General features: G+C 45.4%; 1 protein-coding gene across 5 annotated transcripts in view; it reads right to left on the bottom strand.

Annotated features, from left to right (window-relative positions):
- FDPS (farnesyl diphosphate synthase) overlaps window positions 1–16440 on the bottom strand; it is a 152193-nt gene that overhangs the window by 28273 nt on the left and 107480 nt on the right. For 4 of the 5 annotated variants that reach the window (XM_078670023.1, XM_078670022.1, XM_078670021.1 and 1 more), the window contains exons 2-6: window positions 6875–7021; window positions 5300–5440; window positions 3963–4043; window positions 1559–1681; window positions 926–1014 (exon numbers count right to left, since the gene is read on the bottom strand). In XM_078670023.1, the coding sequence (XP_078526149.1) occupies window positions 926–1014; window positions 1559–1681; window positions 3963–4043; window positions 5300–5440; window positions 6875–7012 (572 nt within the window). In that variant the 5' untranslated portion in view covers window positions 7013–7021. Of the gene's footprint in view, window positions 1–925; window positions 1015–1558; window positions 1682–3962; window positions 4044–5299; window positions 5441–6874; window positions 7022–12427; window positions 12860–16440 lie in introns of all 5 variants that reach the window. The other variant, XM_078670017.1, reaches the window with a different exon arrangement.

A 16440-nucleotide genomic window follows, 5' to 3' on the forward strand; every position in this document is an offset into this window, starting at 1 on the left:
GAGGGTAATAAATGGTTATGCTCAATTGTCTTCAACCTTTCTCAGGGACACAAATGGCACAATGCAGTGTTCGGTGGCCAGGAGTTCATTAGGGAGAAACCAGTGGATGTGCTTTTTGGACCACCTCGCTGCTGGTTATAGTGCCTCATGCGGGTGGCTTAGGAAGGGTATCCCAGACGTGGGTCCCGTGTACACTACGCCACTGGCACCAAGCTGCCCCTAACTGATGAGCTCCAATCAGGGGGATACCAGTCTTATGTCCTTGTGTGCCGCTTCAGGAGGAACCTGGCCTGGTGGTTTAGCTGGACACTTCCCACTAAAGAAGAGCAAGACTGATTTGCGCAGGGCTGGGTCCAACCGGATGGCCTGCTGCGCAAAATAATGACAAGACTGGGATGCAGCCTAGAGTACACCAATGACTGATGAAAGCACCCCATCAACCACTTTTTGTATGCTTCAATGGGACCCCCCCCTTACAGCAAGAGTTTAATGTGTTGCTTATCTAATTAGTATCGTTCAACTAAAAGACTTGTAAATATTTACAGTGTAAAAACTTGGGGAGTGAAAAACAGAATAGAAGTAAACTTTTAGAGAAAGGGAGGGACAGTCTGAAGTTGAGTTGACTACCCACTTGATCATCTGAACAGTTTTGGGGAAGATGGTCGGGCAGGGGGATGTGGGAGAATACATTTTCGAGCATGTGACTGGCAGGGGAGCGATCTTTAAAGTTGTGGTGAAGAATGCAGACTGTTGTTACAGACAGAGTCTACAATATAGCATTCCATTCTCATTCACAGTACAGGGTTCCTGGACCAATGTGCTCACAGTACAACTTCCACCAGTCACAGTACTGGGTTATGGAGTTCTAACCCCCTCCTCAAATGTACAAGGATCCCAGGCTCCTTCTCTCATCCATCACACCCACCTCTGCTCTGTGAACCGGGTAAAGTCAACCTTGCCGGGCTCTGCTGTGTTTATATCCAAGGACTGGCCAAGTTCAGTATTGTAGGAAGTCTGTGCGAAAGAAACAAACACTGGTTCAATTTTACAAAATAGTTTATTGTACGACCACCTGCAAAACATGGCAAGACTGCAAAAGGTCAGAGTACATGCTTCGGCCTAGGAAAGGAAGGCAGAACAGGCAGGGGAACACAGAGTAGAACAAACACAATGGAATGAAATAAATACAAAATGTACCTATGGTGGTAAGTACAGAGTAAACAGACAAAGGACCATTAACATCATGCCTTTAAAAAAGGACAAGAGTGATGGAGAACAAAAATGGTGATCGTAATTTTAGGATTATAAAAAAAGTGATAGAGTAAACCACACAAGGGATGCAGCGTAGGCTGCAACAGAGTGAACGAACAAGTCTACTAAGGAAAATCGAGTAAGCGTGAAAAGAGATGCAGTGGACTGAATGGGAGGAGAAGGGAAACTGTACAGACAGCATGAAAAGTCAAGAAGCGAGAGAAAGCTGAGGAGAAGAGAGGGTAAGAAGAAAAACACAGGGCAGAGATCAAGTAAGAAAGGGAAAGAGCAGATTGGCAACCCTTACCTGTAGGAAGAGCTCAAGCAGGTTGAGGTAATAGGGCTGCTGGCGACAGTATTTCTTAAGTAGGCGGTATATACATGCTTCAAGAAGGAAGGAGTCGTTGATGGCACTCAGGCCTATGCCACCCTGGAAAAGAGGAGATGGTTAAAGCGGGGATCACCACACATGCTCTTGTCACTCCAGTTGCATGTGCACCATCAGTGTATGGACTGCTGTCAGGATTCAGGAAAGGGTAGGCAGAAGCCATCCCCATTCTCAATGGCCTATCTTCTTGGAGATGAGATCCAACCTGGAGCCAATGCAAAAGAATTAACCACAGTAAACCCAAGCGCTTTTAAAACAAGCATTGGCATTGCCAATAGGTCTCGCTTGTGGGAGCTTATAAGTATTTAGTTTTGCAGCACAATATCCTTGTTGCATAATCGGATATTGTGCTGCAAAACTAAATACTTATAAGGTCCCACAAGCGAGACCTATTGGCAATGCCAATGCTTGTTTCACGTTGTTTTTTAGTCCATTTCTGTTTGACGTGAGTGCTGCTCACCATAGCTCTGTTTGTACAAAACTAATTCCTTAGCAGTTCACGGTCTGTTTACCTAAACTGCATTTGCCGATTTGATGTGTCAATGTTTTGGCGACTTCCTGTCTTACGTAATTGTGCCTTTCTTGTTGTGCGGCGATTTATGCCTCTTTCAAACACTGATGCCGGTGCAGTGCCTGAATTCTATTAGCATTAAATGTTTTACTTTGTAATATGCAGCAAACCGCCGTTGCACATTTTAATTTGCATCTATTTGCTGCAAGCCGTAAAATGCGAAGCAGCAACAATATGAAAAGGGAAGAAGAGAGAAAAGCAAGATCGTTTACTCCGAGGTCTTCGTTTAATACACATGTAGTCAAGGTTGATAGTTGATTTCATTAGCAAATCTCATTGTTATGCAATGTCTGTTCTTCTGCAGCAAAATGAATATGGTATTCTCGCAAGCTGGGCAAAGTGTGTGTCTGCGAGCGTGGCTAATCAGAGAGGCCAGGGTCCGAATTCAAAGACCTCCGTGTATAACTAAAAACCTGCTTAAATTAAATGATTCAATAAAAAAATATATACATTGATCAATAAATAGGTGAGCCGTATTCAGTCAACTGAAATAATCTATCATCGTTCATGGCCTGTGATTAGGGCAAACGAAAATGATAGGAATTGATGATAATGGTCATCTCCTCCTCTTTTAATGCTTTGCTGTCACTGTTCCAGCTACGAGGGAAGAAACTCTGGTAGAGAGTCTCAGAAGAGACTGCGAGCCTACTAAAGCAGTACTACCAAGAGGGTGTGAGCACAAGTTTGCAAAACAGTCATTCTAGCAGCTTGTTTTATAATGCGGACATCTTTTACCACTTTCAAATGCTACATTTAATCACACGCATGTTTATTTTTCCAAAAGCTGAAGGAGGAGGGGGTGCGATGGATGAGGGAACACGGCCTGGGGGAAGCTGGCTGGGGAGGGGGAGGAGAAATGCAAGGAAGGCTGTAATTAGGGGAGGAGAAGCCGAGAAGCCGCAGAGCGCACGCTTGGCGAAGCCCTTTGATGTGCTGTGCGGCAAATGAGGGAGGCTGATGCGCGTTCATGTTTGAACACGTGGTTCACATGAACTTCATGAAAACGCCAGCAAAAAGCTGGTGGTTTCATGATGTTTTCGCCACTTGAATTCTCGCTCCGCTCGCGCATCGATAGGTCGCGAGACCTAATAAAGCTGCTAGAACGCAGGAGGAGGGAGATCTTCTTACTTTCAGGCAGTGGGGAGCTCTGGGACTAATTTTGTCAGACTTTCGTCCCAGACAGAGCGAGGGTGGGAAAAAAAGGCAGAAATGAAAGAATGAAGGATGAACAGAAACAACAAAACAGCGACAAAGGGGCTGTGAAAATGAACATGAGATAAAAAAGCCATGAAGTTCCATTGTGTGACCATGGCATTCTGCAGCTCCTCAGAAGAACTTTGGGGCGCTGGACATTTTTTGCCAAATTAAATGTTGCAAGCAGATAAAAGGTGCAGAGCAGGCTACCAGATTTAAAAAGTACTGAAAAAGATGGTTCTGGTTATTAAACAGGCTAGGCTTTCTGCCAAAAGGCTTCCTGACAATCTTCCCCCACTTTAGAGGGGTGGCCAAATGAAAGAGCTCCCACTTACAAGCACGTCTCATCTCTCAAGGGAAGACTATGTGGTCACCAAAGTGCATATTCTAAATCACAAATAAATGTAACACATATACACTAGATTAATTTACAGAAGCAAATAAGTGATATGCTGCTTTTAAATGAGCCCGCTTCCTCTGGCATAATGTTAGGAAGGCTTACCGGGATTGTAGTAACCACAGACCTTTCAGCACCTATTTACACCCTCTGAACCTCACCTTTTTGTACCAGCAGGGCTTCCCTCGCCGCATCACTGAATAGTCCATGATGTCATCAGCCACCAGAAAGAATGCTTGGAGCTGCAGGGAAGCATAAAACATAATTCAGAGTTAACAGATACAAGTGAAATAGGTTTCTTATGAGACTCGTCATGGCAACTTCTAGGATTATTTATTTAGGGTTTTCCCTTCTTGGGTTTTCAACCACTGGTAAGGATTATGTTTTCACTAAAGACTGCTCAGGAAGGGTTCTTGTGGAGAGGAAGGATTTTTTTTTTCCTTAAGCTTCACCCCAATCTCTACCAAAAAGTGACCCCATGAGAAAGAGGAAGGTGGCTTCACTTAAGCAGTCTTTTTTAATGAGGACTATGTACCAAGTCAACCTTGCAGGGGGTTCCTGGGTTTTCCCTCCAAAACATTGTGGGGGCCAACAAAACCCAGAGATTCAGCATCTTATTGAATGTGAATGTCTCTGCCTATGCCCAAACCATGCGCTGAGCCATTCATGCTTGCTGTTCTTAAACTTGGCTTCTCCTAAGGGCCTGTGGGTTTACTCTCAAACAGTGTGTCCAATGAACCCAGTTTGGCTCAGTTACACATGCTGCTGTCCTTATCCGGTGAACCACAAACACGAAATGAATCAGCCCCAAAGTCTGTTTCCCAGTCAATGAATAAGCCCCCTGGCCTTCACTTCCAAAAACAAGATGAGCCCTCGTTCAGGTGTTTCCCGCCTTCCAGCACACAGGCGGGAAAAAGGGGGAGGAGGGGGGTGGTTAGCACATATTATAGATGAGATAGATGGCTACAGAAAAATATGAGACTTGACAACAGCATTGTGGGGTAAAGGCATGCGTTGTATTACAACATGTTGCAAGGGGGTGAACGTGTTGTATGCTGGCAGGGTAAAGGCCCTCATTGTAAAGTCTGATATTAAAGGGCACTTGATAACACCAGTGATTTCTCATATAGTCTGTTCGCTATTGTTAAGGCACTCACTGATCAGGTGCTTTACACTCTGCCCGACACTTGACCAGCCCCATACCCCACTAGTGCTTTACACTCTGCCCGACACTTGACCAGCCCCATACCCCACTAGTGCTTTACACTCTGCCCGACACTTGACCAGCCCCATACCCCACTAGTGCTTTACACTCTGCCCAACACTTGACCAGCCCCATACCCCACTAGTGCTTTACACTCTGCCCGACACTTGACCAGCCCCATACCCCACTAGTGCTTTGTTCTCTGCCCGATACTTGACCAGCCTATTCCCCACTAGTGCCGACATCTGTTGCCTTACGACGCAATCGGGTGGCAGATAACACAGCCTTACTCACCAGCTCAATACACCATCCTACAGCCAGCACACACTGGAGGTTGCCCGACTTCTGTAACTCTGGCCCCGCCAGTTCTCGGTAGGCTGCAAGTACCGTCAGGCCTCGATGGTTTTTCCCACCTGGCGTTGTGTACTCCACCACCTGCAGCGACACAAAATTGAAACAACCACTGCTGATTTCTTTTCTTCTCCAGAAATTTTGCACCAGCATAGACCCACAATGGTGCCAGGTTTTCTACAACTGACATTTAACACATTCAAACTGGTAGGTTAACTTGTTTGAACTTTCATGAAAGGCCTCAAAGCTTTCCTTTCAAAAGTTGAAGGAGTTCATTCACAGAACTTGCGGCTGCGGCCGGCCCTAAGGGTGTAAATGCAGATATACTTTATGGAAACCTTCCATGACACAGTTAGTGCAAATTTATTTAAACACTTGATGACCTAAATGTGGTTTCTTCGTTTTCTACGTTGTTTATGGTTATAAAACAGAAAACCAAACCTAAATAGATCAGCAAGCTTTTGCGACTGATGTACCTTCAATGTATTGCGAAGTAGCCGAACCCCGAGAATGGCGGCCAATATGCGGTGCTATCCTGTAGATATACTATACTATTGTCGTGATTGTGTTGCGGCCGGCCCCTGGGTTGTAGGCCAGAAGCTGTGTAAGATTGTACGGTACAATAAAGGTTTAAAAAAAAAAAAAAAGTTGAAGGAGTTCAGCTTCTTTACAATTTCTGATATTTTTAGGAGTTGATCTATGAATTTGGTGCTAATTTTATAATTTCTCAGATAGCTGGCAGAATGTTATAGGGTTCATTCCAAATAAATGATTAATGGCCTTTTTATTAAAAATAATTAAACAAAAACACAATGCAATGAGACATGCACCAGAAATGACACAAAACATTTTCTCTCTTTAGGTGTTTAATTCTTGAAGAGAAGGATAAAGAAAGGAAGAGTTCATTGTAATTCAGATAGGCAAACTTGAGATATAAAGCACTTTAAAGCAAAATGAATGTAAAGATGTTGGAAAGCCTAGCAAGAAGTGAAAAGAAAAAAAAAAGTATCAGAATTTTTTTAAAATAAAAATCCGGTAGGAAAGGGCATGAGGAAGGGAAGCAAGAATGAGACACGCAGGCTCCGATAGAATTAAGAAAGCTAAAGGCAGAAGCAGGATGAACAAGTACAGGGCAAGGATTCAAAGTAAAATCAGGCGAGAGCGGCAACACAGATGGTGGATGACAAGAGGTAAACAGTCATTTTACTCTGGGGCTTGTGTATAATCACATGCACCAGACTTCATCCATGTGACTGCTGTGAAATGAGTACAATGTTCTAGCACTGGTTAAAAATAGTGAGAGGACGAGCATACATGCAACAGTATAGAAGCAAAGCAGCGAGCTTAAAAGTAATCAAAAAATAGGTACAAAACAAGAGGGGAAAATCCTAGATGCAACTTTATTACAAAGTTTATTGAGAACATCCTCAAGACGACAAAACTGATCCACCTGCATAAGAAAGTTTTTGTAAATGGCTGTCTTAGCTGAAGTCACAAGGGAGTTCTCACTGCCGTTACCTCTTTGAGTCGCACAATGGCGTCTCCAATTTCCGGGTGCTGCAGATCATCCTCCGTGAGGTCCTGCACAATCTGCGTAAAGAAGCCGACAAACTCCTGTTTGTCGGCAGAAGAAGATGACTGCTGTGTGCCGTTCATTCTCAGAGCCTGGGTGCAGAAAGAAGAAAGGAGGGTTAGACTGGAGGACCAGTTTAGACACCCACAATGCCCGCAAGTAGGAGAAAAAAGGACGCATGAGAGGTCTATGGTTGGTCACTTACACCCTAGTGCCTTAGAAAGAGCGATGAATGATGGAGCTGATATGGTGAGTCACACACCCGGCATCACTCAAATGGGAGGAGAACGGTGTATGAAATGGGGTTACCTAGTAATTCGTCTAAATCCAAATAACTTTGAGGGCTGAAGAAGATAGAGAGATGGGGTAGAGCATATGATTATGCTCAGTCACAATCATTCTGAGCATTGGCGTTAGTGAAGGGAGGCCAATGGGATGTGACCAACTACGATGAGTAGAAAACAAGACTGTCAGGCCAAGGACAGACCCTAAAGTGTCATACAAGCACCAGTGCAAGCGATAGAACTTGGTAAGGAGTGGGGTGTAGTTTGCCCAAGAAGTACCACAATGCACTTTAACGTGCCTGCTGCTGACTATCTTTGTGTCTGGCTACATGGGGGTAAGCCATCCCCTATCAATCAGATTAATTGTAAAAAAAAAAAAAAAAAAAGCGATCTAGAGCCAACCAGGGACCCTATGTGCAGAGTGGAGGTCACAGGCAATGTGAAGTCTGCAACACTTCAATATTGGTTCAAAATATCCTATCGGCATACAACATCGGAGGTGAAAGTGGCTATTTTTTCATGCTTCATCTGGAGCCAGATGTATGAACATTGGATTCACAAAAAGTGTCAACAAATTGCGTGTCAGCTTTTTATTGAATCCAGAGAGATTTTGCAAACTGATCTATGTAATATTAGGTAGGTTCATGCAATCACCATTCGGAGTGGGTCGCAACCCGACTTCCCTCTTGAATATTAACGGGATAAGTCACAAATTGCAGCTTACTACGACTGGATGCAATCAAAGGAATGTGGCTTGCAGGGGTCAGCGGACCCCCAGGCCTCCGATTGCAGTTAAATACAGTCAACTTTTATATTTAGAAACGCAGCTTGTTTTCCTTTAACATTTTAGAGTTGGTAGTGAGTCCCCAGACCACTTTATTATTTTTTAAATTTTTTATTTCAACATTCACATAATGGGGCCCCTTCTCTCTCGCTTCTTAACCGCATGCGCGCTAGCGGTTTTCCCGCTGCGCGCGGCGTTTTTGAAAAAGCCGCGTTACATGACGAGCTGAGCTCGTCATGAGCGTGCGAGCGGTGCAACTCATGGTCATGAGCGCGGAAGGGGTTAAAGGAGTTGGTAACTTTTCAATAGTTTAAAACTAAAAGTGCAATTGTAAATATCGATGCATTAATTTGAAAATCGCAATTTCGAAGTGACACCCTAAACACGTCCCTTCCAAACTGTAATCCATTATTTATTCCTAAACGAATTTTTTGATTTGGTAACTATTTACTGAATTGCAAAATAGGTTTAGTACATAGTAAGAAGTTGTTAGTGATTGCGACCCAGGCATTCAGCAAATTGCAGGGTTTGCACCACTAAATGGTTTAGTACATCTTGGCCTAAATTCCTATATAATGCCAAGGAGTCCTACTAGGAGGAACTTCTGTATCAGTGCCATGCCCGTTATATTTTGCAGAAACCACTTGGGCATGACTTTCTACTATTACATTAGTAGTCTGATCTACCGCAAATCCTTGAGGACAACACAACAACTTATGAACCCTGATGAAGTCCTCCTCAGGATGAAACGTGTTGGCTGGGCTGGATTGTGATGTCTAAAAAACAACAATACAATTATTTTGGATACTACATTATGGCTCCCACTTCATGATGGATTGGAAAGAAGGAAACTGTTCAACGAGGATGAACATTTGACCTTTGAAACTTTCAGTAAACTTCTTGAGTTGAAGCAGTTACCTTTTGTGTATAATTTTGCACAAAAACATGCATACGACCAGAATATCCCATTTGATATAAAGCGAGAGCTCTACCAAACAAGCATTTGCAATGCAATAGGTCTCGCATTATTAAAGTTTAAGCTATTGGCATTGCTAATAATAATGCAACACCAATAGCTCAAACGTTAATAATGTGAGACCTATTGCATTGCAAATGCTTGTTTAATGAGGGCCCGGCAGCTTCCAGAATAATAAAGTTGTTCAAAGTCAATGAAAAAAGAATTGTCAAAAGGCTGGAGGAGACCAAGGCCAGACCAATTGGCTATGCCAATGCTTGTTGTGTTACTGTTGCTCTTCTGCACGCAGTGCTCATTAGCTTTTAACATGAGATTCTTGTCGCATTGCTGCAGTATTTGGCACCTCGCGCTTCCATCTCCGCTCCTGTTTCTTTCCTGTCCCGCTCGGGTACAGGTCTATTTAAGTGCCTGTGTCAGCACCCCCGCCCTCCATGTTTGGCCCTGCTGTTTTGGGAAACAGGAAGTGTCGTCGAAAGCAGCGGTGATGGGAACTGCATATGTATCCTTCCTACAGCCCAGCTTCCAAGTGGCTCCCCGCCCTGCCCTCTGATGGAGAGCAACAGGCCTTTCTGTCAGCTAATCAGGTGTCCGACATCTGAGCTGCACTCACTCGTTTAGAGAGGGCACGGAGTGCTCACTCAGGAAGGTCTGTGCAAGAGCGGGGTCGCTGAAAGGTTATTCTAGTTAGGGGCACCGCGAGGCAATGTCTCGAATATGTCGTCTAATTGTAACTGTTGCGTGAAATGTGCTCAACCAGCTTGTCGCATGGTTGGTGTTTAGCCTAAGCATAGCTCGAAGGGAATAATTTACATTATTTAATTTTCGTTCCTCCTGCTGTGGGCTTACAGTTTTTGGGAGTTTGCGAGTGGCTTAGGAGTGTCACAGGGTCCATTTCTAAGATGCTTTTGTTGGTTAAGCAGCGCATGACGTCACTTTAGGAGCCTCTTCTGTGTACACCTCCGCAGGCAAAATCTCATAATTAACACTGTGAAGGAATACAGCATCAATAGCAAGCGGGAGCAAGGAAACAAGAGATGGCTAAATAGAAAATCCCCGCCGGGCCGCCGCCTGCGACGACCCGGAAGCCGGCCAATCACAGCGCGGCCCCAACCGGAAGTCCCGCCCCATCGCGGCGAGAGGGAGAGAGAGCTGCCCGAGGAGCCACGAAGGCTCCGCATTGAGTCCCGGTCCCGAGATGGGGGACCGGGTGAAGAGCGGGCGGGCGCATGGGGAAGGCGGGGCTCTCATGTGGTGAGAGACCCCCGCAAAGCGCTACCGCCGCCCGAGATGCAGATCCGCCGCCGAGCACCGCCAGAACAGGTGAGTGTGTTGAGTGAGAGGAGGGGTGAGTGGGGGTGGGGTGTACGCGTGTGTGTGTGTCTCTGTTTGAGTGTGTTTGTGCGTGCGTCTGTCTGTCTGTGTGCGCGTGTGTGTATGTTTAAGGGGGGGTGCGTGTGTGTATATGCAGTGTGTGTATGGCTTGCTTTGTGCGCATGCGTGAGTGACGACGTGCGCGCTCACGAGGTCGAATCTCGGCCTGCAAATGCGCGTGGCACTTTGCTGTCCTCATTCCCCGAAAAGTAACAACATAAGTTGTCTCGCATAGACAGCAAAAGCTTCGCTTTTGCTTACGTCTAGCGAGACCTAAAAAGAACTTAATCACATACAGAAAGTTTCATCTGTCTCATCCCAAAGCAAGAACAGTAGTGACATCAAGCCCAAATGTAAGATGCCAGAGGCAGATGTATAGGACAATATGCAAACAATGTACATAATCGTAATTTCATCAACTTTTAGGAAAAAGTGCTACCACGCTAGTGTAATACCTCTGACAAGTGCCCAGTAATGAATAGAGGCAGGGTGTCAATCAAAATAAACAATCTGCCACAGATTAAATGCCCACTTTAATTTTCTTTCTAAATAATTCGAATGGAAGAAAAAAAAAGACAAAAATAAAACACATTTGTACCAGATGAAGTCTACATTTGCATTTTATTTCGTAAACGGATGGAGTCTTGCAGTCACAGCTGTATGCACCAGCAGGTATGTCAGACGTGGGAGCAGGAGGTATTTAATTTCAAATGGAATGTTTCCTCCAAATTTCAGAACGTGCCGTCCACACTAAGATTGTATAAAAGCCCTACTAAGGATGGCCTACAATAACATACGTAAACTTAAAAGTCAGATACTTTGGTCTACAAAGAGGACGTGCTACATACATCTCATGACAAATACATATTGTGTGATTGTATTGCCTGGGATGAAGGTGAAATTACTAAAGCACGTTATTATAAAGGCTCAGTGGTTTTGCTGCAGTATAATAAAACGTGTCAGATGCCACCAGCTCTTCACAGCACGGGGGTTCTTTTAGTGGTATAAATCAATGTAAAGACGGAGGTCCTGGTTTGTGGTTTGGCGAATGGACTACGTCTTGGTATTATGAGTGCCACAGGCTACAATGCACTTGTGGTACTGTGGATGAGACATCTGACGATTGTGGAGGAAGCATCCAGACCACCAAACTAAAGATACTCCAACTCAGCTTTAAGCAATGGCCTGTCTGCAAGTGTCCTTACACACCTTGCCGAAAATATGATCATCACTTCTGGGAGAAGGGGTAGTCTTAAATAAAAAAGTTGCACACATTTAGCCCTCGAAAGGCTCCTAATATAGTCTTATAAATCAGATTGTTTAACATAGGACTATAACAGAGAGCAAGCATTTGCAATGCAATCGGTTTCGCCTTTGGGACCTTATATGTATTTAGCAATGCAGCACAATTGCCTGGGTGCTTCAACATCTACGGTTTTTTAACATGGAGTGAAAATAAGCACCAAACTGCATGACACACCAGGTATGGGAACACATGGAGAGAAATAGTGCCTTTTCTGCGGGAAATGGTATAGTCAAAAGCTCTGTTTTAATTTAAAAAAATCAGGGCCTTCAGTGGGCATATCACTGAAAATACAAGATTTGAAAAAAATAGGATTGTCTACGGGTGCTCGTGGAAGACAATTTCTATGGACTTGGGAATACTAAAGGGATTCTGGTATTTTACTGACCTCTGCTGGTCGTTTTCTATCAAGAAAGTTAAATAGGGGCAGTTGCCAGAAAATTTTAAAAAAACAAAGTTCCTCAGCAGAAAGCAATTTTGGTATTTTACTGACCTCTGCTGGTCGTTTTCTATCAAGACAGTTAAATAGAGGCAGTTGAACACAAAACAAAAGTCCCTAAGCAGAAGCAGAGAAGTCCTAGGGCTGATCTCCAGAACCCACAAAGTACATATATATTTAAATATATACTAAAGTATATACAAGAGGTCTCGAATGCGCAACCTAAAAACAAATGATTGTCCTTCTCCCATCTGGTGCCATGCAGGACCATCCCTCCCTCAAAGCAGCTGTGGGGTGTTCCCTGAAGGCCACAAAAAAACCTCAAGGCGGTCTTCACTCACTGTAGGCACCATGGACGGCAGCTGCTCCTTTGGTGGCTTCCCAGAGTCGCCAACTTTGAACCAAGGCAGGCTGGTCTGGCCTCTTCGAGGGACAGGCAGATGCCTCCCCCAGCTGGCGCAGCAGTGGGACCGCCTGGTCCATAGCAAGCGTGACCACATGACGTCTCTATGGCAACCTTGGCCCACCTCCTGTCGTAGCTAGTAGCAAAGCCTTAGTCCTTGAAGTCATCAGGGTTCTGCCCTAGCAGCTCACCTCTTCAGACCGCGTGCCGTCTCTGTTCAGAACACCCTACTCTGCAACCTAGCGGCATAACTTTGTGAAGTAGTCATGGATGTGGTCACGGGATGTAAAAAAACACTTTCTATCCAAACTCAGGGGATGAGCAATGAGCACAAAGGTAAATTTGAGGCAAGAATCTGTGGCCAAAGAAGCTGCAGGAAAACACAAAGAATATAATCAGCTAGAAAAGCACTGTGCAGAAGGTAACAAATACAAGCTCTCCCAGCCCAGCAGCAGTACTTGTGGTACCAAAGAAACCGAGAAGCCATGGCCAGAGAAGGGTTAAAGAATGATACACATCAGCAGGTAATGAGTGACAGGAGGCTTCAACAGAGAGAAAAGTCATGACAAAAAGCAAGACGTGCATGGATGCAGAATGTACACTGTGCATGGATGCAGGTCCGAGCACCGCAGGCAGAGGAGGGACAACCAGATGCATTCCATGTTTGAATGGACGGATGAATACATCTATGGATGAGTGAATCGATTGATGCAAGCGATCCAGTAGGGCAGCATCATGTGGAAGGGAAATGCAGGATGCGTTGCAAGTGGTCAATGCAGTCTACATAATGGAAGTGGTGGGTTTGTACAAAGCCAAGTAGTGTCAGAGGGACGACACCCATTGCATCTCCACTACAACATGGTCTCTTAGAGTGCCCTGGGAGGCCAGTATCTCAGGTGCTGGTTATGTCCAGAAGAGGTCCCTGAATATCAGTAACAGCAGGACAAGTCTGAGGGGACAAATCTTAGTTTCGGGAAGCCATGCCCTAAGAGTCTCCCCTGTATTTCAAACATGGCTGATGAGACCGATTGAGTACTGCATCTCAAATACAGCAAAGATGTTACGGTCTGCACTGGAACGGTCAGTTCAAACAACGAAATGGGCTGTACCCTGCAAATTTCTGCGGGTGTCCATCTATCGCTTTTGTGCACTTAAGCGTGTCTCCTACCTTTGAAAGGGTATGCCCAGTCAGGGGCAGACATCTTATTGTGGCCAACCAACACTGTACTTCGCCACTTAGGCCAAAACAAAGTCATCTGGGGCAGCTTATGTCCCTATTCATAAGGGACATGGAATAACAGTTCGGCCTAAACTGGCCGCTGTGTGGTATGAACAGAAGGGATCGGTCTGTAATAGCGAACGGGCTAAAAACAAAGGAACGGTTAGCACCCAGAGTATTTACTAGGGAAGAAACCGTATTCACGCATTTCTACCCATCGTTTTTTAAAGGTTTTCCTGTTCACTGGGGCAGACTCCTAAGTATCTATTTTTCAGCACAGCGGCGTTAGTTATGGGGACCTAGAACCTCTGGCAAACCATGAGAAGTCCCTGAGGTTGTCAGGAGCAGCGGCGTGATAACCCAGGAACTCCTGCATCTCAGGTAAATCTGGCTTACACTGTGGGGACCCATTATCCAGTTACTCCTGCATCTCAGGTAAATCTGGCTTACACTGTGGGGAGCCATAACCCAGATACTCCTGCATCTCAGGTAAATCTGGCTTACACTGTGGGGACCCATTATCCAGTTACTCCTGCATCTCAGGTAAATCTGGCTTACACTGTGGGGAGCCATTATCCAGTTACTCCTGCATCTCAGGTAAATCTGGCTTACACTGTGGGGACCCATTATCCAGTTACTCCTGCATCTCAGGTAAATCTGGCTTACACTGTGGGGAGCCATAACCCAGATACTCCTGCATCTCAGGTAAATCTGGCTTACACTGTGGGGACCCATTATCCAGTTACTCCTGCATCTCAGGTAAATCTGGCTTACACTGTGGAGAGGCATAACCCAGGAACTCCCGCATCTCAGGTAAATCTGGCTTACACTGTGGGGACCCATTAGCCAGTTACTCCTGCATCTTAGGTAAATCTGGCTTACACTGTGGGGACCCATTATCCAGTTACTCCTGCATCTCAGGTAAATCTGGCTTACACTGTGGGGACCCATTATCCAGTTACTCCTGCATCTCAGGTAAATCTGGCTTACACTGTGGGGACCCATTATCCAGTTACTCCTGCATCTCAGGTAAATCTGGCTTACACTGTGGGGACCCATTATCCAGTTACTCCTGCATCTCAGGTAAATCTGGCTTACACTGTGGGGACCCATTATCCAGTTACTCCTGCATCTCAGGTAAATCTGGCTTACACTGTGGGGACCCATTAGCCAGTTACTCCTGCATCTTAGGTAAATCTGGCTTACACTGTGGAGATACATAACCCAGGAACTCCCGCATCTCAGGTAAATCTGGCTTACACTGTGGGGAGCCATTATCCAGTTACATCTGCATCTCAGGTAAATCTGGCTTACACTGTGGAGAGGCATAACCCAGGAACTCCCGCATCTCAGGTAAATCTGGCTTACACTGTGGGGACCCATTATCCAGTTACTCCTGCATCTCAGGTAAATCTGGCTTACACTGTGGGGAGCCATAACCCAGGAACTCCCGCATCTCAGGTAAATCTGGCTTACACTGTGGGGACCCATTATCCAGTTACTCCTGCATCTCAGGTAAATCTGGCTTACACTGTGGGGACCCATTATCCAGTTACTCCTGCATCTCAGGTAAATCTGGCTTACACTGTGGGGAACCATTATCCAGTTACTCCTGCATCTCAGGTAAATCTGGCTTACACTGTGGGGACCCATTATCCAGTTACTCCTGCATCTCAGGTAAATCTGGCTTACACTGTGGGAAACCATTATCCAGTTACTCCTGCATCTCAGGTAAATCTGGCTTACACTGTGGGGAGCCATAACCCAGGAACTCCCGCATCTCAGGTAAATTTGGCTTACACTGTGGGGACCCATTATCCAGTTACTCCCGCATCTCAGGTAAATCTGGCTTACACTGTGGAGAGGCATAACCCAGGAACTCCCGCATCTCAGGTAAATCTGGCTTACACTGTGGGGACCCATTATCCAGTTACTCCTGCATCTCAGGTAAATCTGGCTTACACTGTGGGGAACCATTATCCAGTTACTCCTGCATCTCAGGTAAATCTGGCTTACACCGTGAAGATGCATAACCCAGGATCTCCCGCATCTCAGGTAAATCTGGCTTACACTGTTGAGAGCCATTTTAAATGTTCTGCATGATTAGGCCGAGAGACCCTGCGTCTCATGTACAGCTACACTAATGAACCCATAGACCACCGGTGCAGCAGAGCAGACTATAGGCCACACATCTTTGTTTAGGAAGTAACACCTAGTACCTGTCCATCTCCTCCCCTATCACACGTCGACCATACCCAGAGAGCAGTCAACTGTACTGCGAGCGCTAGGAGTTGTACAACATAATATTTAACTTTAAATTTCAACTTTACGAGCAGGCGTTTCAGATCACCCTGTGTCTGCGGTGAAGGTATTAACTCGCATGCACCACAGTTACATTATTCTCTCAGAAAAACTCTGACAAAGCATATACAGTGATCACCGGAAGGACACCTATACACAGTGATACCTTCCACTGAGAGCCACAAACTAGACCTTCCACACAAGTGCCTCCTGTCAGACCCCCAACAACAGGCTCCCGCAGCTGGCACCTCACTGTGTCCCCACTCAGTTGTGCCTCATTTAACAACCACCCACATTCAAGAAGGTCTTAAAGCCTTCCTGGTCAGAGTGGTTCCTACGAGCCTCTCCACCCTCAGAGCATTCTACCCAATGTTTAATTTGAGCCTGTGGTTGCCGGTGCTTGGCAACTTAATTGTCAGCACTTGTGACAT

Source organism: Lissotriton helveticus, chromosome 12 (genome assembly GCF_964261635.1).
Source record: "Lissotriton helveticus chromosome 12, aLisHel1.1, whole genome shotgun sequence".
In the NCBI taxonomy this organism is placed as follows: Eukaryota; Metazoa; Chordata; class Amphibia; order Caudata; family Salamandridae; genus Lissotriton; species Lissotriton helveticus.